Source organism: Triturus cristatus, chromosome 2_1, assembly GCF_964204655.1.
Source record: "Triturus cristatus chromosome 2_1, aTriCri1.1, whole genome shotgun sequence".
In the NCBI taxonomy this organism is placed as follows: Eukaryota; Metazoa; Chordata; class Amphibia; order Caudata; family Salamandridae; genus Triturus; species Triturus cristatus.
The window spans coordinates 286612347-286638969 of NC_140581.1; the positions used below are offsets into that span (position 1 = coordinate 286612347).

The 26623-nt window shown below is 47.9% G+C and overlaps 1 protein-coding gene across 4 annotated transcripts in view; it reads right to left on the reverse strand.

The window, feature by feature from the left end:
- Positions 1-26623, reverse strand: part of LIFR (LIF receptor subunit alpha) — a 636999-nt gene that overhangs the window by 53452 nt on the left and 556924 nt on the right. For all 4 annotated transcript variants that reach the window (XM_085631117.1, XM_085631122.1, XM_085631121.1 and 1 more), the window contains exon 18: positions 1267-1428. In XM_085631117.1, the coding sequence (XP_085487243.1) occupies positions 1267-1428 (162 nt within the window). The remainder of the gene's footprint in view (positions 1-1266; positions 1429-26623) is intronic.

Below are 26623 nucleotides of genomic sequence, written 5' to 3' on the forward strand. Positions count from 1 at the left end.
GGGTTCTGCTCTTGCCCACACAAGTGTACAGTTTGGGGCAATTCAGCCACAGTTAAACAACTTTTCTCTTAAACACCACTTTGATTGGCCTTGGAAGGGATGAGCTGTTAATCTGATTTAAGCAGGAGTCAGAGACCCTCATTATTCTCCTAATGTCCACAGCATGTTCTGCTGTCTCCACAGTAAGCTAGTCGGTATTTCGGAATCCAAGAATGTGAAAATTATTTAAAGAATAGTCCTATCGATCTGGGATTAACACTTGGTACTTCAGCAGGAACTGTCTACACAGACCGCAAAAGGGCTCCAGCAGAAACTCTGACCTTGCCCATTACGCTCCGTTCCTACAAAAAGGAATGTGTCTTTGTGTAAAGTAACTGTCCCGCTCTAATAATACATTCGGGTGGTGTTCGTGCTATATAAATCTGTATTTAAAAAAAGAAAGAGTGAGATGGAGGACGAGGCGAGTGAACTGAAAACACGAGCACTGTATGAAGTGCTCCAAGACAAATAAAAACGTTGTCCAGAAAACATTTCCTAAAATGCCCACTGTGTATGAATAGTAGTACTTGGGCCCTGCTCTAGGGGAGGGCTAAAGACGGGAAGAGGCATGACACATGCATGCCATGGGCAAATGGGGAGAACGAATAAGGGAGTGATGAGGGAACCAGGAAATGACAAGTCTATGGGACAAGTCTATGGGTGTGCTACAGCCCACAAAGTACATACAAAAGGTCTCATATTCGAGACAATGCATGCAGGTCGTCTAGAGCCGAGACCTAAAATTCACTTTAAAAAACTAAAGCAATACATCATGATAGTCTTTGGAAGTCAAATTACTAGCTATATCTATTTAGTAATGCATAGCTCCTTTTCTATAATCTTTGTAAGCTGGTATTGTGGATATCTAAAAAACTAATATAAAGAGCAAGGCTCTCTATGTAAGACTCAAGCTGACCTCTGTACAACCACAGTGCTCAATATGTTAAATTTTTTTTAAATAGCACGCTAAAGATCTAGAAAAGTAATGAACGGTGTACTTCTTAGCTCTTCAGAGCACACCTATTTGTGTATCTACTTGGAGGATGGTGCCCATCCCTTCCTGCATTCATCCACGTATTCATCTAGCTTCCCATCGGATGATCAAACATGATGGTTTTTAGCCAGATAACAGGACTTCATGTAAATGTGGTTTTGAAATTGATATCGGGTACCAAACTATTGTATTAAAACGGCTAGAAACATAGAATATACTATCCTCTTACTTACAATTGTCTGGTGTGTCCACGAACAATAAAGTCAGAGGGCTTTTTCCACCTCCAGTATAAGATTGCAAGCCCAGCATATAACGGGTTCCACTTTTAAGATCACGTATTGTCAATATCTTTGTTTCCGTATCAGTGATATTCTTGACTTTCATGTCTGTACGACCTAATACCAAAATGAAAATATTTAAAAGGTTATAGCATGAGCGGAGGCAAATCAGGTTAAATGTGTATTTGGAAAGAGAATTTCATACGATTTCTAGCTACAAGGGACAATACAGGTCAGCAAGACAGAATACTATTGTAAAAAACAGGTCAAATATTACCAGTAAATAATGAATGGATTTAGAAAGCATAAAATCTGCAAAGCTTTGCAGACATATGCCCACTGTTTGGGTACAAATAATTCAGAAATGGAATCAGTATTACCAAACGTGTTAGAAATGTCCAGCAAAATGATCGTATCAGCAATGTAGTTATCTACTTATTGCAATGAAGATGGTAGACTGGGTGAGAGGATCTTGTTTGAGGCATAATTATAGCAAATAAAAGGCTGACCCAGTAAACATTGAATGATTTTAGGTCCATGGTGGAATAACCATTGACATCTTAGCTCCAGTCAGCTCATCCCAGTATCTCTAGCCATAAGAATGACTTGTGATTGTTTCATCAAATGCCAATATGTATGTAATCCAAACATTTGGATGTAATTTGAAACTCATCATTGCGTGATTAGCTCCATTATATAGTCCTGTGGAAAAATAGTATGCATACTGACTGTGAATTACTTGGCTGTCTGGAAAATATTACCCATCTACTACCCCACTGCTGGGTATCTATGTTTGTGGGAAGAGTCTGGTGGATTTGTTTGAGACAATATGCATTATCAATACCATACCGAATGAAGGGTGTGCCTGTGTTAGGGAAGGAAAATTACTCTGCATGTTAAAGATGTGTACATCTGCCATGAGTGCCCAACTGTACTGTTGTCTGGATCTCTAATGGGGAATTTTTATCATAGGCGAACAAGGATCATGTGTGTGCCATGACTTAGGCCTGTCTCACAGACTGCAGTCTTGTTGGGCCGGCAGGAGCGCCAAAATCATTACCCTCATGATGGTGGAAGGCTATGTCTTCACCAGGAGTTAAGGTGAGCAAGTGTAAAGGTGGCAGCAAACCGTGTAGTAATCGGTAGTATTGAACAGGACGTTTGTACCTTGTGTCACTGTAATTAAGCCTGCAGGCTCACTGACCTTTTTAAAGGTTCCGCTGTTGTGTGCTTAACTGACCCGTGGCCTGTATCAGGTAAGATGTGGAGTGCCGCGCAGCGCAGGAGTAGTGACACTATGAGGTTGTATGTGTGCCTGGGAAGGGTACAGTACAGGGATAGAGCAGTACTGTCTTGTATATGTGTGGCTAGTACGTGCACTGGGTGTATGTCATGGCAAGAGGAATGAATACATAACATGAGAGATGCAGTGCCGAGAGGTACATATGTGGATAAAGCATGTGCTGAGTGTGTGGAGCACAATATGTAGGTTGAAGTGTTGTGCAGCACACACCTAGTGAGTGTGTGTTTGTAAATAGCACACCCTGGTTAAAGATAGAAAAGCTTCAGTGCTAAACAGTGTGTGCACTGGTTGGAAGGGTACATGTAAGGTAACATGCATGGAGAAACTGTGCTGGGCTGAAGGGTGCTGTGAAAGTACACTGAGTGAATGTACCTGCAATTGTGCATGGTATGGAGGACCCAGGGTTCCATTTTGGTGGCCCAGCGCTGGTTGGTAAAGACATGAGGAGGAGAGGGATCACGCCAGACAGATTTGTGTATTGCTGCATTCCTGTGAGCTGGGTGGGGACACGCTAGAGGGAAAAGGAAGAGACTCCCTTTACATTTCATAAGACTGCTCTTTGATTTAGTGATAGATCACAAGGAAGGAGCCTGGACACATCTCAGGAAAGGAGATGGGGCTGATAAGAGAATCATAAAGAATACGGCTAGGGCCCTGGGATTAACCTTTTGATGCACATATCACTGTGGCTGATATCCAGGTGTGAATTCTGGTCACTCCCATGAATTGTCCTATGGACAATCAGCTTTGAAGTTGTGCTTACTATGACAGACACCTTTCATGAAGGAAGGTGAAAAGGAGAAGTGCCCACTTCAAAAGAAGCAAAATCTAACATAAAACCCAGACCCTAAATCACATTTGATATTTGTAAAAGCACTAGAAACAAGCATTAAAAATGCAATAGGTCTCGCCTTTTATTAACTTAAAGCCATTTGCTTTGCTATACAATACCATTAGCAAAGCACATTTACATACAATTCATAATATCAAGTTTATAAGCAGAATCGACGTTGGTGGGTAAGAAAATAAAAGTAGCTACAGATAAAGTTAGTGCCCTTCAGAGCAAGCACATTTGCAAAGTAGAAAATCTGGTATTAACACTCATGTCTCCTGTTTTGAAAACTGACCAAAGTCACTATGCCACGTATCCTGTCCTACACATACATGTGGTAAAGTACAGTGTAGATACATCACAAAGACATTGCACATCAAGGAGGAAATCACCAGATAGACTGATTAACCCAAAGGCTGAGTTTTATATCTTCAGGGAACTCTAAGGTGACTTGCAATATTATTTTAACACACTGTATGTGGTATTTTATTCCTTATGATACATGGCTATACTATTACTCTGTCATAAGCTGCCAATAAATATCTAAGCTCATACACTTTCTGAAGAAGGGATATTTAAAGTTGTAGGCATGTTTAACAGCTGTGAAATCTGTACTGTACGCATTAACATCACAATATGTCAAATGAAGTTTGTTGAACACCTAATTTAAGCATTTTGATGCAAGTCACTATCAAAACAGCTTTTTGGTTTACAATGTACAGATAGATTCCTATTCTTTAATTGTTAACTTCTGCCATCCAATAAACATACATTCTTCTATGTCTCCTTAAAAGACAGTAACAGCATTGTCAGGGAAAGAAAATTAGAAACGTTATGTAGAGATTCTCCTGCTAATAATTGTTTCAGTGCCAGTTGAAGCTGACTGTTTGCTAGGGAAGCCGCTTTTTTCCAGTACTTTCTGGCCTCGTAGCAGGTATGTTAACGTCACAAGTGAACGTTAATAAATGATTACATAAGGAGGAGCCTAGCGCGCAACCAAGATGGCCGCGTAGGTGCGAGGCTCCCGAGGACCTCCGCGACCTCCTGAATTAATCCTGGCTATATCCTGTCCTTTTTGAGGGGACTGTGTCGGTGAACCCGAGCTGAGGCGCCACCCGTTTTCCGTGTTCGAATCGGACCCCGAACACCGGTGGGAGCGCCGATCGAAGGTTGCGGCCTTCCCCGCGCCGGCCCCCCGGATTGGAGTAGTGGGGCGATCCGGGGACAAAGTGAACAACAGCGGCGGGCACGGCTGGGCGACTCGCGTACCCCGCGCTTTCACTTTCACTTTTGCGCCCTCCCCGCCTCCAGCGAGGTAGGGTCGCGAAGCGGGGCGCGGCGGTGTGGTCTTGTCCAGGTGCCCGGCTGACCCGCCAGCTGTGGATCGTCCTGCGGTGCGGTGGCCGCCCTCCCCCCCCCCCCGGACCCAGTGAACGGGTCTATCGGCCCTTTTGAGGAGATTGGCACGACGGTGGGAGAGCAAGCATGTCCACCAAACAAGATGGCGACCGGGCGAAGGTGAAGACAACCCGCCGTGGCCCGGCGCACCAATCCAACAGTATGGACCGCTACACTCTCCAGAAGGGATCACCGGAGACATCGCGCACGTCCCCGGCGGGCCTGACGGAGACGCCCGCCCAGCCGGTGGACCTGACCCTCCGGGACGTCATGGGCGCCATCGCGGAGATGAAGGCCTCGGTGGACCAGCGCTTCGACACCCTAGCGCAAAAAATAGACTCGGTCCTTGTGGATGTGAGCCTGGTGCGGGCAGACCTGTCTAAGACGAATGACCGGGTCGATTCCCTGACCCACACCACAACGGGCCTCGAGACAGATGTGGCGGCCCTCCAAAAGGAGGTGCGCCGGCTTGGCCAGGCTAGCGCCCTGATGGACCGGCGACTGGAGGATTCCGAGGGTCGGGCCAGGAGGAATAATGTTCGGATTGTGGGGGTGCCGGAGGGACGAGAGGCGGAGGCCGCCGACCTTTTTGTGGAAGATCTAATCCTCACCCATCTGCAGCCCCGGGGCCTGAGTAAGCTTTTTGCGGTGGAGCGTGCTCACCGGGTCCCTGGGGGCAGGCCGAAGACCGGTGCCCAGCCGCGGCCTATCATTGCCCGGGTTTTTAACTTTCGGGACAGGGACGCTATCCTGCAGACCTCCAGGCAACAGGGACCGGTCAAGCTTGACAACATGGATGTGCGTTTCTACCCAGACTTTACTCCGGCGGTCCAGAAGCAGAGACTGAGTTTTCTCGGTGTTAAACGTCGCCTGCGGGACCTGAACCTGAAGTACTCAATGCTCTTTCCAGCTAAGCTAAGGGTGGAGGTGGAAGGTCGCACGCACTTCTTTGATCGCCCCGAGGCGGCTGGGGACTGGTTGGACACTCTGCCTGATGATCGGGGCCGGGGGGGTGGGGGGGGGTGCGGGCGGTGGAGAGGGCCTGCCGGATCAGAATTAAGGGGTGAATAATAGGCCCCGCTCGGGACAATATTTCTTTACCATTTCTCGATCGTGTATGTTCCCCTCCTATGGAGGTCGTACGGGGTCTGTTGGGGGCTTCCCTCCTCCTCTGGGGTACTAGTTAGTCTTTCTCTATGGGGCGACAGGCACACTGCACTTTGGGGGGGCTGACTGGGCTCATGCAGGGGTGCAGGGAGGGGGGAGTTCTGTTGGGATGGGGGGGGTGGGGGGGGGTGTGTTGTTTGTTCGCACCGCAAGGCAAACCCTTTACTGTATAGCTGTATTCGAAATGCTCTGTGGGGGACGACTGATTGCTTCTATGTATGATGGGGGGTAGGGACTTGGCTGTGTTGTCCTGGAATGTTAACGGCCTGGGGGATCGGATTAAGCGTGGTGTGGTCCTGCAGTTCCTGAAACGCATATCGCCAGATGTTGTCTTTTTGCAGGAGACACACCTTATAGGCAACTCCTTCCATGCCATGAATCGGCGAGGCTATCGTTTGGTGGCCCACTCGGGCTTCACTTCGGGGTCGCGGGGGGTGGGTATCATGATCAAGAACTCGCTCCCGCTGGAGATTGATGAGGTGCGCCATGACGAGAGGGGACGCTACGCTGTCCTGGTGGGTAGAATGGAGGGTAGAGTGATTGTTTTCATGTCAGTGTACGTCCCGCCTGGGTTACAAGCTACTACATTTGCGGACCTGGGGCGCCTCCTCTTGGACCTCCCGGGTGGCCTGCTGGTGGTTGGGGGGGATTTCAATGCGGTAGTTTCTGGGTCTATGGATCGTCACCCCCCTAGGGACCTCCCCCGGGCACAGGCGTGGCTGTCCGGCCTCTTAGACACACTGGGCCTGGTGGATTGCTGGCGACTAAAGCACCCTACGCAGCTGCAATACACTTTCCACTCGGGTGCCCATGGTAGCCTCTCGCGACTCGACTACATCCTGGTCCCGGCGGCCCACGCTGGGAGGGTAGGAGAGGTGTGCCATCTGGCGCGGGGTATTTCGGATCACTCCCCATTACTGTTACATTTTGATGTCTTCCCGAGGGGGGAGGGCAGGGTGGCCCCAATCAATGCATGGTACTTGCGAGACCCCCCTATTCGTGCCGACTTGATCAAATCCTTACAGCGATATTTTGACGAGAATGTGGGGTCTGTCTCTTCGGCCATCTCCCTGTGGGAGGCCTTTAAGGTAGTCCTCAGAGGGGAGGCCCTCTCCGCTATCTCCCATGCCCGGAGGCGTGAGCGGGAGGAGGTGACCCGGGTGGAGGCCGAGATTGTGGAACTGGAGGGTGACCTGGGGAGCGGGGTAACGGATGCCAAGTTGCATGTTTTGCACCTCAAGCAGGCGGCCTATAGGGCCCTCGTCACGGAGGCGGCCAGGGGCCTCAGTAGAGAGCAACAGGGACGATTGTATGATGTGGGCGATAAGGCGGGTAAACTGATTGCGTGGTTGGATAAGAGGGAGAGAGCGAGTCGTGTGGTTCCTTTGATTGAGAGGATGGATGGTACGTGTGTCACCGAGCCGGAAGCCATCGTCTCCTGCTTCGCGGATTACTTCCGCGAGGTGTACTCCCCGGTTTCCCCCTGCTCGGAGGAGGATTCCCATTCCCTGCTTCGGGACATAGCGCTGCCCTCCCTTTCGGTGGAGGACAGGGATTCGCTGGACGCTCCTCCCACCTCGGACGAAATTGCCCTGGCTATTCGCTCGGTCGCGTCCGGCAAAGCCATGGGCCCCAATGGTCTCCCCATCGAGCTTTACAAGCTGCGCCCGGACGTACTGGCGCCCCACCTGCGCGCGATGTTCCTGGCGGCCCACTCGCAGGGTTCCCTCCCGCCGGACCAGCGCCTGGCCACGATCGTGGTGATACACAAGGAGGGGAGGCCCCGTGAGCGGGTCACATCCTACAGGCCAATTTCGCTCTTGAACGCGGAACCCAAAATCCTCGCCAAGGTGTTGGCCAACCGGTTGGTCGGTGTGGTGGGCGATTTGGTCCACCAAGACCAATCGGGATTTATACCCCATCGCAACACGGCTCTTAATCTGCGACGCTTGCACGGGGTGCTCGCGCGTGTCCCGTTTGTGCGGGAGCCGGCCATCTTGGCATCCTTGGACGCCACCATGGCGTTTGACACGCTTGAATGGCCATACATCTGGGCGATGCTGGCGAAATTCGGATTTGGCCCGGGGTTCATTAGCTGGGTCAAATTGTTGTATTCGGGCCCATTGGCGCAGGTGGTGGTGAATGGGCGAGTCTCGGCCCCATTCGAGCTGGGGCGGGGCACGCGCCAGGGTTTCCCCTTGTCGTCGCTCCTGTTTGCACTGGCCTTGGAGCCCTTGGCGGAGTGGCTACGGTGGCACCCTTCTATCCGTGGTCTCCGCTGGACCCCTGAGTATGAGGACCGTGTGTCCCTCTACGCCGATGATATCCTTTTGTATCTAGCCTCCCCGCGCAAATCGCTGATTGTCCTGGTTGATGTTTTGCGCTCCTTCGGGCGTAACTCAGGCCTTGTCATCAACTGGGCGAAATCCTGCGTATATGTGCTTTCCGGGGAGGCTCCGGCCCTACCGCGTGACTGCCCGATCCAGATTGCCTCCCAGGGGTTCCGGTACCTGGGTATATATATCACTCTAGACCCGGAGGCCCGCTATGAGCGGAACTTGTTGCCCCCCCTCCAGCGCTTGCGAGAGGATGTGGCGCGTTGGCGGCGTCTTCCGCTCTCGCCACTCGGCCGAGCGGCCTTGTTTAAGATGATGTCCTTGCCGCGCTTTCTGTACGCCCTCCAGAACACTATGGACTTGGTACCAGCGCGCTACTTCCGCGAGGTGGAGGGCCTGCAGCGGCGCCTGTTCTGGGACGGGAGGCCGCGTATTGCTCTGGCCAAATTGACGCTCCCGTGGTACGATGGGGGGGTCGCCCTCCCGGACATTAAACGGTATTACTGGGCCTCCCAGCTAGCTGCAATCAATCATGGCCTTTACGGACCCGCCTTGAACCCGGCATTTGAAATGGACAGGATGCTCCTGCCCGGTGGCGATTATAATCGAGCGCTCTACTCTGGCACGCCCGACTCCCGTCTGACGGGGCCGACGCGTGTCATGGTGCGTGTATGGCATGCGGCTAATGCAGCTATGGGGTGGAAGGACCGTTTGACCCGGGCGTCACCGCTGTATGCGTCTGAGAGATTGGGCTCCCTGTGGACATCGAAGGGCTTCGAGAAGTGGGACACGATCGGAATCAGCACGGTGGGAGATCTCTGGACGAGGGGGGGTTTCAAGACTTTTGAGACGCTGCAGACGGAGTTTCAGCTGCGAGGCAGTGAGTACTTTCGATACTTGCAGGTCCGCCACGCGCTGGCCTCCGTCTTCCCGGATGTTGCGTCCATTCCGGAGTCCTCCCCCCTGGAGGACAGGGTGCTAGATGGCCATGTACCAGACAGCACGATCTCCCTTATATATAAAAAACTGATCAATGACAGATCGTGCCTGCTGAATGGCCTCCGCGAGGCCTGGGTTGCCGATGGGCTGGAGCTGGACGACGAGGACTGGATCTCCGCGGTGGCCTCTCCGAAGGAGGTGGCCATCCCGGCTCGCCTTCGTTTCGTCCAGCTTAAGATCCTTCACCGGGTTTACGTCACGGGGCCGAGGCTTCTACGTATGGGCTTTGCTGGTGACGGATTGTGTAAGCGCGGCTGTGGTGCTTTGGCAACTTTCATGCATATACTGTGGGAATGCCCGAAGGTGGAGCGATTCTGGCGTGGTGTGCATGAGGTTTTGCGTGTGGTTACGCGTGTCGCATTGCTACCTGAAGCGAGGAGATGCGTGCTGAATGTGTGGGAACCAAATGATTATTCGGTCCCGCAGACGCGGTGGGTGACTCTGGGATACATGATAGCGAAGCGTGACATTGCCCAATTGTGGGGATCCCAGAGGCCCCCGGCGGTGTTGGCCTGGAAAGAACATATGGATTGGTGTATGTTTCGTGAAAAAGAAGTGTACGTGGCGAGGGGTAAGCCTGGGGCGTGGGTGAAAATCTGGGGCCCCTGGAACGCCTACCGTGGGGGTATTTGTGAGCCGCCACTGCTACCGGTAGCCTCGCCGGCCCCATCTCCTTAGCCGACCCCCTCCCTCAGCCGTGGGCACGTGGCTCCCCAGTCCCTGCTATACTCCCATTCCCCTCTTCAGAGTTTTGCTGCTGGTTAGGATCCCCCATTTACGGAGCACGTGCTGTCACTTGGTTCGCGGGTTGCCTTGCGGGTGTGGTTTTTTGTGTTGTTCTGTTTGACAAAAGGAAACCGTATTGTGGGCTAGGAGTTATGCGGCCTACGCCATTGATTTTACCTGATTTGCCAATCTGCTCCGCCGAGAGACTCTCACTGTATGTATGCTATATGCCTTTTGCTACTCTAGCGGCCGGCCGGATGGTTGTAGGCCCATGCCTGTAACTTTTTCATCGTGCAATAAACGGTTTAAAAAAAAAAAAAAAATGATTACATGAAAGATGCATAATCACAACTAGATAGTGATAAGAAAATTTGAGACAGGGTTTTTTAACTGGGATTACAGGGTCCTCTGTATAGTATATTTATAAACACTGACAAGAATAAAGGCATCTCAGTACAGGCTTTTATTGTGAAACTGCTGCAATGTATCAGCTGCAATAAATCATTTTTTTGGCTGTTTGATACAATACAGAGTGAAGAACATGTGCACCAGTAGTCAGTGTAATATCACAAGTAGTCCACTGTACAGTGAAAGAAAGCTCAAGTACGGCACACAGATGATTATGTCATGAACGTTTTATTACATCCACTCAAATATAAATGTAAACAACCGTTATTTTTTAAAATATTTCGCTGTGAGTGGTTCGACGGCAGAAGCACACCTAGCGGGTACCATCAACGTATGGTGTGCTGAAAGGTTATAAAGAAGATCATTATCATTTAGCAAAAGCAGGACTGTCCCAAGTGTAAACTAAGCAAGAAAGAATTTGCTATGTTCCTTCCTTCCTTCCTTTTTAGGATGAGAGACACCAAGTCTGTATTTCATGAAGAAAACATTTACAAATCACCAGTGGCAGATCAAAAAGAGAAATCGCAAAATAGATCTAAAAGGTCAAAATCAAAAAATAAAACTGCAACAAAAATGAATGTGTTCAGGTGTACGATTGTACTTAAAAATGTGCAAGTTTGCTGTGACCAATGTGATAAAGCAGCTCTCTATGGGCGACAATATGAACGACTTTTGGCCTGATCTAGCTTAAAGTAAATTAGTAATGGGTTAAGAACCCATTATCGACATTTGCTATTATGCAATGGAGTGTCTACAAGAACATATGCTCTGCCTGGCCAAGGCTACATCTCCGTACAGCTAATTACAAGCTATGCGGCACCCCACTTCTCGAAGATCTCTGTATGTAGCCTGTTATTAGGGCTGAACTGCCTAATGCCGGTCACCATTCCTACAGGCATCACTGGGGCGGCCCTGACAGGGAGAAAACATGGCACGTTGGAACCTGCGTGAAAAAAGATGGGGTGGGAACGGAGCCAGTGTATACATGCCAACAGCAGCGATGGCGGATGCTGATCATGTACAGAAGGCAGCGCAGCTGATGAGGATGCTGCCGAGCATGTGCAGCAGAGATGGGGGATTCGGTGGCTGTGCTTGGAAACACGAGGGCATATATATACAGAGAGGCGATAGAGAGCATGCCACACCCCAGACTCTCAACTGGATGCTGGAGATTACAAGCATTGGCATTGCCGGGCGGCTGCAAAACGGAGTCTCAGAAGTCCCGTGACTGGACCAGAGAGTGCAACAGCCGGGACGGCGTTGGCTTCACTGCCGAATTGCATCCGGAGATAGTTATTAAAGGGTCAAAAGGGAGAACTCTTGATTACAGCCTAATAGTTTGAATTCCCTGATGCAGCCAGCAGTGAATGGGGAATAATCCTGAACATGTAATACAAAGTAGGGCGAGACAGGGATTAGCCTGACATTACTAAATGCCCAGACCTGAAGGGGACTATGTTGTTGGATTGGAATGTCATATTTCTTTGCCGTTGTAGCGTTAAAAATGAAATGCAGTTTTTTTTTCATAGAAGCAAGTATTTGCACGGACATTGATTTATTGTTCGTACTGCATTTTGAGTTAAAAGTCATGTTTACCTACCTGTATTTACAACCCCTGTGAGGGAGCCTTAACTGCTCGACCACAGCTAGCACTGAGAGTCAAGAGCAGAACCCTGGGACATAAGGAGTAAAAGGCCTTACCAACACGATTGGGCCCAGTAGCCCCTGCATGTCCCATGGCTCTCTGAAAGGGGTTCTGACAGCCTGTCTGTGTAGATAATGTTAGCTACACATAAACTGCATCTCAAATATCTTCTTCAAGTTTGATTTAGTCTGTAAATCTGACCAGGACTTTCCCACAGTGTATTACAATCAATAGCTTAAAATTTTTCTCGAGAACACAAGAATATTATTTTTCTGAATGCAGCACAGCATCAGTGGGATTAAACCTGGCTTCACAAAAGTGCTGACAGTGAGTAAGATTATGGCTCAAATGCCAGGGCAGTCTGTTCATCTACCCCAGGTGCCACCCTTTTTTAAATCATTCTCTTTTTGGCTAAGGGACTCATGCACAAAGGAATTTTGTGGTCACAAAGCCTATGATTCGCAAACTCACAGGGTTTACTTGGCTAAATATATTTCTACTATTTACAAAAGCCTTTTCATGAGTTGCAGAATTCTTACCAACTCATAAAAGAGCTTTTGCAATCCTGTCTCAATCACAAATAGAAGTGGTTGTGAAAGGGGCGTCCTGCTCCTATGTGTGATTCTGAAAGGAATGTATCAATGGTTTGTGACTCCAACTGTGGTCCCAAACCGTTGCTTAGATACAGACAACTCAAATGTGAGAGGTCTCAGATTCACAAAGTGGAAGCTGTCCCTGTGGAACATCTTCACTTTTGGGAATCACACCAATCAATCAATCAATCAATCAGGGGGTTTATAAAGCGCGCTACTCACCAGTGAGGGTCTCTAGGCGTTTGGGGGTGGGGGGATGCAGCTCCGGTTCAGTCGAAGAGCCAGGTCTTGAGGTTCTTCCTGAGGGTGTGCAGGGTGGGGGAGCGTCTGATGTTGACTGGGAGCTCGTTCCAGGCCTTGGCTGCAGTGTAGGAGAAGGCTCTTCTGCCTGCTCTGGTTCTGCGGATGGTCTCTGCGAGGGCGACGTTGGCGGAGTGGAGGTTCCTTTTGAGTGTGTGGAAGGATACTCTCTCGTTGAGGTATTTGGGTCCGATGTTGTGGAGGGATTTGTAGGCGTGGGTGAGCAGTTTGAAGGTTACTCTTCTCCACGGGGAACCAATGGAGGTCTCGTAGGTGCTGGGTCATGTGTTCGTGCCGTGGGTCTAGAGGACAAGTCTGGCTGCAGTGTTCTGGATGGAGGTTGTGTAGGAGGGTTCTGTTGATTCCGGCGTAGAGAGCATTGCCATAGTCCAGTCTGCTGGTTATGAGCGCGTGGGTGACAGTTTTTCTGCATTCGGGGGGTATCCATTTGAAAGTCTTGCGGAGGATGCGAAGGCAGGGGAAGCTGGTACAGGTGATGGAGTTGATCTGGTGGGTCATAGAGAGAGAGGAGTCGAGGATGATGCTGAGGTTCCCTGCGTGGTCTGTAGGGGTGGGCGGGCTCCCAAGGGTGGAGGGCCATCAGGTATTGTCCCAGGTTGAGGGTCCGAGGATGAGGACCTCGGTCTTCTCTGAATTGAGCTTCAGGCAGCTGTTTTTCATCCAAGCTGCGACGTCCTTCATTCCTTCCTGGAAACAGAGTCTGGTGTCTTCGGGGTTGTTTGTGAGGGAGAGGATGAGCTGGGTGTTGTCGGCGTATGATACACTGGAGAGCCCATGCTGTCTGAGGATGGCGGCGAGGGGGGCCATGTAGATGTTGAAGAGCGTGGGGCTGAGCGAAGATCCCTGGGGTACTCCGCAGTTGATCTCTGTGGGTTCGGAGAGGAAAGGGGGGGGGGTCGTCTGACCCTCTGGGTTCTGCCAGAGAGAAAGGAACGGATCCAGTTGAGGGTGGTTCCTCGTATTCCAGCCTCGTGGAGTCTGGCTGCGAGAGTGCGATGTGAGACGTGTCGAAAGCTGCGGAGAGGTCTAGTAGGATGAGGGCCGTGGAGTGTCCCTGGTCGAGTAGCATGCGGATGTCATCGGTAGTGGCGAGGAGGGCGGTCTTGGTGCTATGGTTGCTGCGGAATCTGGACAGGGAGGCGTCTAGGATGGAGTTTCTTTGATGAAGGTGGCTAGTTGAGTGTTTACTAGTCTCTTGGTGACTTTGGATGTAGGGGAGGAGAGAGATGGGCCGGTAGTTTTTCAGGTCCGTAGGGTCGGCCATGGGCTTCATGAGGAGGGGTTTGACATCCGCCCGCTTCCAGTTGTCTGGGAAGATGCCGGATTTGAAGGAGGTATTGATGATCTGACCTAGTTTGGGTGCAATGGTGGCGGCAGCCCTGTGGTAGATGTGAGGTGGGCAGGGATCCGTGGGGGCTCCTGAGTGGAAGTTCCTCATGGTTGCGGTGGTGAGTTAGCTGGTGGCAGGATTCGAGGTTGTGATGGTCGGCTCTTTGTCGGTGGTGGTGGTGGGGGGGTGGTGTCCGGCGTCTGTTCGCTGAAGTTGTCATAGAGGACCTTGATTTTCAGATGGAAGTAGGCACTGAGCTTGTTGCAGAGTTCCTGGGATGGTGTGACGTCCGCGGCTTCGTTGGGGGGTTTGGTGAATTGCTATATTATGTTGAAGAGTTCTTTAGTGTTGGTTGCGTTGGTGTGGATTTTGTTTCTGATGAAAGTCCGCTTGGTGTCTCTTATGTGCTGGTGGTATTCCTTCAGGGCGCTTCTGTATCTGTTCAGGTCTTCCGTTGTTTTCTGGTTTCGCCTGGTTTTCTCCACGTGTCTGCAGGAACGCCTGGCTTCTTGGAGTTCTGCAGTGAACCAGGCGGCTTTCAGGGGGCGTTGTTTGACAGGGTGGCGGAGGGGTGCGAGCTTGCCGGCGCAACCGATATCTAGCGGTGAAGTTCCTTTGCTGCGGAGTTGGCGTTGGTCCCAGTGTGTGGTGGGTCTAGGAGGAGGGTGGTGTTTAGGTGCCCCTCTGTGATCTTTCCCCAGTTCCTTCGTGGAGGATGAGGGGCAGGTTAGGGTCCGGAGGTGGTGTTTAAGGTGAAGTGTACGCAGTGGTGGTCCGTCCAGAGGGGCTGCGAGGTGTGGCTGAAGTGGATGATCCTGCGATGATGGGGTCGAGGGTGTGCCCAGCTCTGAGTGTGGGGGTGGTGACAAGCTGCTTCAGTTCGAGGTTGGAGTCGGGTCGCTGTGGTTGTCGAGGTGGAAGTTCAGGTCTCCGAGTAGGATGTAGTCCGTGGAAGTGATGGCGTGGGGTGCGACGAGATCAGCAATGATGGCAGTGGACTGGGTGCGAGGTCCAGGGGGTCTGTAGGTGAGGGTGCCTCATAGCGTGGTCCTGGGGGTGGTCCAGAAACCCAATGCCTGTTCACCCCCATATCTTCGCAAGCAGATTTTTTAAAGCAGCATACGTTATTTCAATAGGCATGGGCTGCTTTTAAAAACATGTTTCCATTTGGAAATACAAATTTAGGGGCGGAGCTTTAATGAGCCTCGCAGGCTTCCACCCCTGCATTTGTAGCTCCCAACCTGCCAACACAAGGGGAGCAATGTGAGCGAGCGGCATAGTCAGACAGATTTTCTTATTTTTCTAAAAACAAACCTCTGTACATAACAATAAAGAGATCGACTTCACTGTGGGAGTGGTTCCTTATTACATTGAAACAAATTCTAACTCAGAAGATTTTTAGAGATAGGATCCCTTCATATGCCTTTTGGTCTCTGCGCAAGACTCCTGAAGCACACTATAATAGAAAAGATGGAATGTGCACTCCATCAAAAGAATCTTTCACAGCCAGTAGCTGGCTAGTATGGGGCCTACAACTGGTAAACGGACTACTGTAATCATGGAACATGGAAATCCTTGCTATATCTTCTTCAAAGCGGCCATGAAGAACAAGTTACTTACCTTCTGTAATGTAGTTTCTGGTGCATACTCCCTCTAATTGCAAATTGCTCACAGTTAGAATACACCAGGCACCATACTGGATGCAGACGTTTTCACAGCAGTGCTCCAGAATGCCACCAGATGGCTCCATTTGGTTCAGTGTTCGCCTCATTCTGCCCTGGAGGTTACAGAGCAGAGCTGCATATAAGTGCCACCATTGCATGCCAATGTCAGTTTCTTCCTTGACTTTTTCCAGGCCCCCCATCTACAAAGTCCTATTTTCAGACCTTTGTAGATGGTAAAAAGGAGGCCACTTCACAGAATGAGGAGGTGGAATGGCAGTGAGGAATGTGAGGTTAGATAGAGTATCTACCAAAAATTTAAAAATGGTTACTTACCAGTAGGAGTAGTATAGTAGCTTAAAGACTTTTCAGAATTCACATGCTGTGCATTCTTTTCCTGGCTAGTCGTTGGGTGCCGAATTGTGTGTCTCGTTTTTTTTCTTCCCTTTTTGAATATTGTCGATCACCATTACATGGTAAGTCCATCCTCTCTATGACGCCAGACATGCGTCCGAGTGCATGGTGACGATCTTCAGATCCTTTCTTCCCCTTGACAGCTTGTAGTTTTGGAAAGTCCCTTTCTAAGAATTTACTCTCTCTCTTTGTCTGTTTGCTACTTGACATTTCCTGTGGAGGTGTAGGCTTGCATGTGAATCCAGAAAATTCTAAAGCTGCAAAACTACTCTTACTGGTTAAGTAACCATTTAGTTTTTCATCCTTTTTTGTAGTCACTTGCTGTGCAATTATTCTGTAGCGATGTCGACCTTCTTGGGGAGGTTGAGTTAAAAAAAGCTTAAGTTTACTCTGTTCAAACCATGCTTCTTTGTATGTCCACACCGTCGTGTTGTTTTGTGAAGGTGTGTTTTAGCCAACATGTAGATGTCAGTGATGGGCAAGTTTGCCAGGAAGACCAGAGTTGTGCCCTTTTTCCTTCATAAAATGTGTTCAGGGTTGTTTGTACTATGCATCTTGCTATGGTTCCCTTAGTCACTGGCATGCCTTTACTTGCTCCTGCAAAATATAAGAAAAGTTGGCATCCCTTGCTTAAAGTCTTTGTGCTATATAAGAGCCTGCATATGTCCAAACTGTGCAGGACCCTTTCAGCTTTGGCTCTTGAAAGAAGGCCTGTAGCTGAATGCTTTGGTTAAGGTGGAAATGTGACATCACCTTGGGTAGAATTTTGTTCTCTACACTACCTTGTCCTTATATTATTAAAGGCAGAATTCTCGGTGGTGAGTGCTGTTAGCTTGTTAATCCTGCACATCAACATGAAAGCTGTCAGAAAAGCTGTATTTTACACTAGGAACTTGAGGTCTGTCTAGTGCACGGGCCCAAAAGGCTCTCATCAGTTGTGTGAGCATGATATTCAAGTTCTGTAATGGTGATGACACAGCTCTGGATGGAGATACCTTGTTTAATCCTTCCATGAATCTTTTTACCACTGGTATGGTGAAGAAAATCCTACCTAGAAGGGAGGTGGAGCTGGCCAAATTCTATGTACTCAAGCGCCAGGCTATGAGGGTGAGAGTGTTTGGTTCTGGGTGACAAACAAGTACCCTGACATTATATGCAGATCTTGTGTGGGTTTTGAGGCTAGGTTCTCTCTCTACAAGATTATTACTGGCTCAGAGTACCATGACAGTCTGGCCCACTGTGGGGCGAGGAGGATGAGTCACACGTTTGAATGTCTGAATTTGTCAAACACTATTGAGATCAGGAAAATAGGTGGAAATGTGTATGTAAATGTCCATGATCAGCCTATTGACAGGACATTCCCCCTGGACCGGGGGTGCAGGTACCTGGGCACGAAGTCTTGGCATTTTGCATTTTCTGGTCTTGCAAGGAGTTCTATGTATGGTGTGCCTAATTCCCTGAAAATATTGGCCGGCACTTCCTGCTTTAGCGCATATACATGGGATGCATTTGCTAGCCTGTTTAATTTGCCTGTTACAATGTTTTGTATGCCTGGGAGGAGTATTGCTACTAGGGTTGTGGCCCTTTGGATTGCCCATTTATACATGTTGTGTGCTAGATGTACAGTTGGAAAAATCTTGTCCCGTCTTATCTGTTGTGGTACAAGATTTCCGTTGCTGATCAGCACACCCTCCACTTCTGCATGGAAGGCTTTCAAGGATAAGAAAACTGTCTTCAGTTGCAGCAGGCTTATGTGCTTTAATGGCGCCAGTAATCTCTTATCCTTAGGTCATTTATGTGTGCTCAGCATCCTGTGTGGGATGTGTCTGTCTTTATGGTAGCTGTAGAAATCTTGAAGGGTTTCCCCATGGTCACATGTTCTTTGTTACACCTGCTATTCCCTTCTGAATTTTTACAGTGGCAACCACCAGATTCTCTCAACTCCCTGTGGCTGCAACCAGGAGTTGTTAAACCACACTTGTATTGTAGCCTTGCTTGCGGTTTGAGAGGGATGCATGAGGTAATCATGCCCATTAGCTTAATTACAGTTCTCACTGTCAGAGACTGACTCCTCAGTTAGTCGAGCTTGTTCTGTTATAGCATTCGGACTCTAGGGCACTGGGTAAGCCTGTGCTGTCATCAAGTTTAGCTCCACCACTAGGAACACTTTCTTCTGTTCTTGTTGTGGGGATGAGTTTTTAAGGTTTAGGGTGAAATCCAGTGGGTGCAGGGTCTGGATCATCATTTGTATGTCCTGTTGGCACTTGTGCCTCGAGTTTGCCTTTACTAACCAGTCGTCCGGGTATGGGTAGGAGTGTATAGCCTGCTTTCGAGGTATGCAGCTACTGCTGCCAGACATTTTGTGAACACCATTGGTGCAGACTTCATGCTGAAGGGGAAAATCTTGAACTAGTAACAAACTTTGTTTTAGGTCTATAGTGGTCATAAAGTCTCTTTTCTTTAGGAGCGGAATTACAACCTGCAGTGTCACCATCTTGAAGTGTATCTTTATGAACTTGTTTAAGTATTGGAGGTCCAGGACTGGTCTTAAAGTTTGATCCTAATTTGACACTAGAAAGCAGGCAAAGGAGAAGCCTCTTCCAGTTTCCTGGAACTCTTTCTATGGCTCCTTTTTTGATTAACACTTGCATCTCCTAGTGCAGCTGTCTTAGTTCCTCCACTTGCAGAGGTGGTCTTCTGATGCGTTCTATGCAGTAGCTGTGTTTTATTATATTTAGTATCCACTTGTCTGCGGGGATTGACCTTCACTCCTGAAGGAATCTCTTTATTCTTCCCTCCACCGGTGTTTTGTGGTGGGGTTGTTGTCTGAGATAGTCACTGGCTTAATTGGGGTCTCTCTCGTGGTTGATCCCACCAACTTGCCCTTCCACAAGAGGGCGGTCATACTGGGTACTGCTATTGCACTGTGTGGGCGGCTGGTTGTCCAAACCGGTGTTGTTTTTTGCGGGACTGTGCTGTGTTGGTAGCCTCCCTGACCTGGGATTATTCTGGTAGGCATGCTCCTCCATTTGGAGTACCCCCTGGAATTGAAACACATCAATTACCTCTGCTGTTTCATGTCCTTCATCTGCTGCGGTGCTTTATCTACTTCTGGCCCAAAGAGGGCATACCTGGTGAAAGGCATGTTGATGCACAAGGCCTGTACCTGTGGCTTGAACCCTGAGACTCTCAGCCATACGTACCTCCTGAGCATTACTGCGGTGCACATCTGTCTGCTTGCGGTGTCTGCAGAGTTGAGGGATGATTTTAGGCATGACTTGGTGATATTCTTGCCCTCTTGAAATACCGAATTGGTCTTCTTTTTGGACTCTTAAATGAGGTGCTACATAAGGCCCTGCAGTTCATGAATTGTTGACGCCATTAACGGTTGAGGAAGGCACTGGAAGTGGCAATCCTCCACTGGATTGAGGCCTGCCTACTAGTCCCTCCTCTTGCTGTCTCCACCTGGCAGTGAGCCAGTTGATGGTGGTGCATGCCTCTCTTTCTTGTTGTTGCCACTATGATAGAATCAGCTGGAACATTGCCCCTTATGTCAATAGGGTTCTGCGACAAGTGTTTGTATATTTTACTGCCTTTGCTGGTTGTTGAAAGGTTTCCTTTCATTGGTCAACGATGCTTGGTAGCTTGGGTTTGCCTTTTGGGACGGCATCACTGTCACTAAGAGGAACCAGGAGTATTCCTTTTGCTACTCCAACGTAACCCAATAAGTGTCAGCTGTCCTCTTGATCAGCCCATTTGACATCTGGTGGTGAGATCCTCAACAGTTCTTAACACCATCCTTGGGGGATTCGCTGTCAAGATCCTGCCACATGTCTTCCTACTGTTCCGTCCTTCCCGATAAAATTTGAGTCTTTGTCCTTGCAGTGGAAGAACTCTTGTTCTCCCTCCTTTTTGCTCCTATTCCTCATGTGGGGTTCAAAACCTCTTGAAGGACTCATCAAAGTCCTTCTTTCTTTGCTGGAGTGCCACCATTTGAGATTTGAGTGGTGTCTTAAGGTCATCCTCGAGCGCCTTTTGTTCAGTGTCAGTTGCCATTGGTACCTTCTACTTCAGAGTCGGCAGCTCTTGGGCCTTGTGCTCCTTCTCCTTCTCCTCTTTCTGGCACCAGTAGCTCTAGAGGATATTGTGAAGGTTTGATCACATTGATGTCCTTTTGCTTAGACCCATGCAGCTCCTTGGATTCAAGCTGTCCTTCGAGTGTCATACATTTTGATGTCAGTGCAGAGGCAAACTTAACGTACCTTGAGTCTGTGGGTTTCTGGGGTTTGTTTACCTTCTGGTACTTTTTGCACTCGGCTTCCTTTGCAGACTCCTTCCCTGCCATCCTCATGGCTTCAAGTTTCTCAACATAAATGACCTCTTCCTCTGTGTCTGGCTCCCCTCCCTGCACCAGTTCCTTGGGGGGGGTTGGGGGGGGGGGTGAGAGGAGGTACTATCTTCTTTGCTTGATAGAACCAGACTAGGCTTAAACTCGGTCTCCCCTGCAGCGTCTTGGGCTGGAATTTGGCACAGGCACAATATACAGATCTCATGCAGGTCCCTCTGCGTGAACTTGTAGAGGTGACTGGGGCAGACCTGAAAAGGGGTATTCACAATGTCCACTTTCTGCCCCACCTCAGTGCATACTCTGACCATGTGCTCCTCGTTCAACTGGACTTCTCCCGTGCTAAGAAGTGGGCCCGGGCCCTAACTCCCACAACCCACATTCCCTCTTCCGCTTCTAGTGGTCTTCGGTGGTAGTCAGATGTTTCCTGTGTCTTTTGCAGTGTTTTCTTTGACAATCAGTTATGTTCCTTGAATTTCCCTCAGAGCTCCTCCATCTTGCTTCCAGGCCACCAGTGGAAAAAAGGACCTAACTATGGCAACCACGCACAGGAACTTCCGGGTGACACATCTGACGTCATTGAGAGTATGGACTTACCACCAGACGACGAGCGACCATTCCGGATCCAATCATTAGATGGTAGAATAATGCACAGCAAGGGACTCCATAAAAGGATTCATACTGCAAAATCTGCTCGTCTGATGGATACTTCTAATCTCCGATTGCTTATCTTTGGAATATACCCGTAGCACCAGACTGGATCCAGAAGTCTATAAGCAGCAACCATGTGCTCTGCCGTCAATTCCTTTCTTACCAAGCCTTCAAATAAGGATCCAAAGCCCCACAACAGTTTTTGTCTGTTTTCTCCAAATTGAATTCCAGTGAGCAAGGAAACAATGTCTCCAATGAAGACTACAGGGTTTAAACCTGCCATGACTGTCAGAAACAGATGTTCAGTAACGGATGGCACTATATGTGCCTTTGGATTTTGGGCTCAGGACATGACTCTTAAGTTGTGCAAAGAATATGCCCCCATATTCCTGAAGGCAATTTGGGACAGTGAAACATAGCTGCAGTCCAGGTTGAAGGTGTGGACCCATTCCAACTCTTACAGTTTCTCCCGCCCAGGTCTTTTATGAGATCAAAGTCACCCGGTAGTCAAAGTCAAACAAATAACTTAAGGCGTCGATGCAGTACTCAACCCTAACCCGCTGACTTTTTAAAGAGTATAGCTACCCCTTTTACAACACACTCCTGATCTGTACAGACATAGCAATCTACCCATCTCGTTTTTTTTATAATGTCGTCCCATTCCTTTTTTAATAGATGTGTCTCTTGCAAAATTATGATCTCACTATCTATTACCCTTAAGTACTCCAAAATTCGACGCCTTCTACTTGGTAGCCTTAAACCATTTACATTCCAAGATAATATGTTAACGTTTCTTCCTGACATTTCTTCTCTCTCCTAATCTTACAATCCGCTTTACCCCATTTTCTCTTAATTGTCCTAGGTGGTCCTCAATAACTCCCATTGCTGCTTTTTCTTTTATTTTTGCTGCATTCTGAGGATATTTTTTTGAATTTTTCCCTAAATTGCTCCCCACCCCTGTGCATTTTTTTTGAGTTTTTATATTTTTGAATGATAAATAACCCACCCTGGGGAAGCCTCCCTCTTTATCTTGTTGGGGTATATTGATGCCCCTTCAGAGCTCCAAGGCTGCCCGCTTTTTTTTTTTTTTTTCCCTTTTCTCTTCATTTTAGTATATATGGGCTCCTCTCCTCATTGTATATATATGTATTTTTTGGGGGGGATTTATACGGTTTGTATGAGTTCCAATTTTACATTTAAAAAAAAAAAAATAAAAAAAAAAAATGTTTAGATACCCAATCACTAGGCTAAATCACCAAGAGCTAAGTCCGCAACCCTTCTCTCCTGTAATAAATATAATTCAAACTCCAGTAGACAGCCCTGATTGACTCCTTGCCTGATCTTTCATTTGTTCAAGGAAAAGATCGACTTCAGCAGGGTCTCTTATGTTGTGCATTTTGTTTCGCCACATAATTCTGAGGCTGGCCGGGAACTTCATCTGTACTGAGGCTCCTAGACTTTTTAGTTCCTGCATGTATTGACCGAGTTCCCATTGTCTATTTTGGGTAGATTTTGAGATATCTGATCTGATTCTGAAGGTCCAATCATCTTTTTTATGAGGGCCTTTCTTTAATGCTTCACTCAGGATTCTTTCCTTGATGTTGTAGGTTTTAAAATTTACTAAGATTTTTCTTGGGTTCTTCCTCTCTTTATTTCTACCAAAGGGGTCACGGTGGACTCTTTGAATATCGTCATCTAGTCCTATTTCTTTGGTCCATGGGAATTGCTCCTCAAGTAGTTGGACTATAAATTTCTTGATATCTACCCCTTCTTTTCCTTCAGGGACATTTAATATTCGTATGTTGTTTTTCCTTGCCTGATTTTCCAAGGATTCCAGTTTTTCACTCGTACTTTTTTCCTTCTCTTTTAGAACCCTTATATCTTTTTCATTTTGTTCTACTTTTTTAGATAGTCCCTCAACTGTTGCTTCAACTTCAGTAACCCGATCGTTCAGTGCAATCATCTTAGTGTCTAGGGCCTCACACACCTCACAAATTTTACCCTGATTCATCTCTGATATTGCAAATTTTGCCCTCATTTCCTCCAGCATCTTCTCAAGGAACTGATCTGTTGGACTTAAGCCTAAGGTCAGGATTTGTGTTTGGTTCCCCGGAACTCTATTCCCACTATGATGTGAATTCAATTGATCGTCTGCCGGAGTCAGCTGGGAGTCCACTGGTGAATTAGGCTGAGCTGACATAGCCGAGGTGATAGGATCAGAGATTAACTCAGACATCATTAAAGATGCTGATGATATGACAGTTTTGGAATGGGACTCAGTTGGTGCAAGCTTTGTTCTTTAAAAAGTCAGTAAAAGCCCGAATCGAGAGAACTGAAGTTGATAAAAAAGGTAGATGGGCGATTGCTAGGGTCAGAATTCACAACACCCCATACACGATAGCTGGGTATTACGGGCCGAATCTAGATGACCCCACCTCGCTACAAAATTTATACACTCTTTTACTATCGTCTGTAACTCCAGTGGTCTTAGGAGGAGATTTTAACTTGATTCCAGACCCCAAGACAGATCGCCTGCCCCCAATGAAATACATAAATCTCCCAAAAATGAGGGAATGGTTGCGAATCTACAGAAAAGATCTGGGGTTGGTGGACATCTGGAAGGAGAAAGGTGATAAAACTTACCCGTTTACGTTAAAAAATAAAAGACTGGGTCATCAATCCAGAATTGATTTTTTTCTTGGAGAAAAAACGATAGTATGTAAAATCATGGGGTTGAGCATTTACCAGCCTTACTTTCAGATCATTCCGCTGCCCTACTCAAAACTCAATTGGGCATGGAACAGTCTAACATAAGATGGACGGTGGATCGAACCATTTTCAATGATATACAAATCGTTGAGAATCTAATAAAAGAGTCGGTGAATTTCTTTGAAAATAATAAAGAGGGAGTATCTCCTCAAACTACATGGGATGCATACAAGGCTGTTATCAGGGGGAAAATACTCAGTCTGGCCGCTTATAAAACCAAAATATCAAAACAAGACATTAGAAGGTTGGAAACCGATATTAAAAATTTAGAGTTATTAATAGAAGCGGAGGTGGATCTGGAAAAAAAAAAAGAAGTTGGAAGTAGACAAGATGGCATACGAGGAAAGATTAACAGGAATTCTAGAAAGTAAGGTTAGAGAGAGATGGGAGGTAAGCAAGCTCGCTCATTATGAATACGGGGAGGGCTGCAGTAAGTTGTTAGCATGGAAAACGAAGACCGATACCAATAGAAATAAAATACTTAATATCTTACCAACCCTGACCTGCCCCTCTCTGTCTAAAGAAAAGCGGCAAGGGTGTCAAAGTGCCAATCGATCTCACTCTTGATTCCTGATTGAGAAGTTGATTCCACAACTGACCATGATGTGGCTTAATTCCACGGGTTATTGCCAACATCACAGCAGATTGAGGGCCTTAAGAAGGCCTTGCTTTGTATTTCGGTCTCTCTCTCAGCAATGGTCCCTGTCTTGTTAATGTCGGTGCCAACTTCGCTGGAGTGAGATCTGTTTCGACTCCAATGTCAGAACCCAAGCTGTGGTCTCGTTCTGACTCCATCAAGCGTACCCAGTCCCATACAGTCTGGCTTAGTTAATGTGCTCCAATTACCGTGGAGCATTCCTCAGAGGCTCTCATCTTTTTGGGTCTGATTCCAACCAGAGTCTGCCACATGCTGGATATGGCAATGGGGATGATTTAACCCCACATTATGATGACAGACGTTTATACACAAACTTATAGCAGGCCAGTGTGCTTGATATCTCCCAGGATACAGGGGTGTTTTAGCCACTTGGACGCCCAACAGAAGAGAGTGCTTCTTTTGCGGTCATAATTAGATGAGCAGCTCAGGTCCTGGACCTACAACTGCCTTCAGCTGAAGTCAAGACAAATGTCCTCACTGATGTTTTGCACACTTATGAGAACTTAATCTAAACCATGATCTTGCCTACTGATAAACAGGCAGATGGCCAGTTGCCATACACTGGAACACAGCAACCCGGATTTTCTTACCCCGCAGCCTAATCCTGAGAGTTTTGTGGTCCAGGCTACCACCAGCAAATTGCTTCCTTAAGTCGTCCCGTGACCTCTCCAGACGGGGAGTCGAAAAGGATTGAGGCATTCTGGAAATCAAAGTTCTAGTCAGCCAGCCTAGCATGGAGGTCAGTCAGTGCAATCTGTCTATTAGGACGGTATATGCAGGCCCACTTTGATATGGCCAGCGAGATCTTGTCAGCAGTCTCAGAGGCATTTAGGACCTCCTTGGCACAAACCATCCAAGATGGCAAAAAGACAGCCAAGTGTGTGACTCAGGCTGGTCTGAATATTACTGCCCCATTGGGGCGAGCGGAGAGACTAGTGTGGTGCTCCGTCGTCATGCGGGATGCGATCCACAGGGTCTTCTGAAGATGTGCAGGCTTCCCATATGGATTTGATGGACCTGACATTTTATTCAGCTTGTGATTTCTCCTTTTTGGGTAGAGTAAGTTATGGTACTGCCTAAAGATGATAATGGCCACCGAGAAACTAAATATGGGTCACGTAGCTGCTTATTATAGAGCAGTCTTGGCTCCTCTAGTATGGGGGTGTGACTGCTAAAGAATATTCACAAGTGAATAACAAAGTTCCATCTAAGAGCAACAAATCTCTTTTCAAAGAACTCCATGCATCACCAAAGAATCCTCAGTACCAATTCAGCCTACACGAAGAAATTAGATACTGCATCCAGAGACCTGTTCACTACAAGTGGTACTCTTGCGACTAGGGGATTGGTGCTGAGAAACCCCATGAAGATGACTAGCAAAACCAGAATATCAAGCCCTAAATAGAACAACAACAATGTGCCAACTAGTCACTTTCACAGTGCTAGAATACAGAATCACACAGTGTACAAGGGCTGGGTAGACACATTTACTACAAAACACCTATACAGGCACTCTGTACACGGGTACAAGAATAGATAAAGGCAAAATTAAGATCTGAAAGGAGGGATAGTGCAGAAGTCATGCATAACTCTACTACTGGCGCTCAAAAGAGTTAGTTGCATAACACAGCAAATCCCAAAGACATTATATGTGGTAAGTAGATAGCACCATCAGTGCTCTGTGGTAGTTTAGTGCATGCGTTCAGAATCATACACTTGAAGATAACCCAGGCCAGAGATGCGATCAATAATCCTA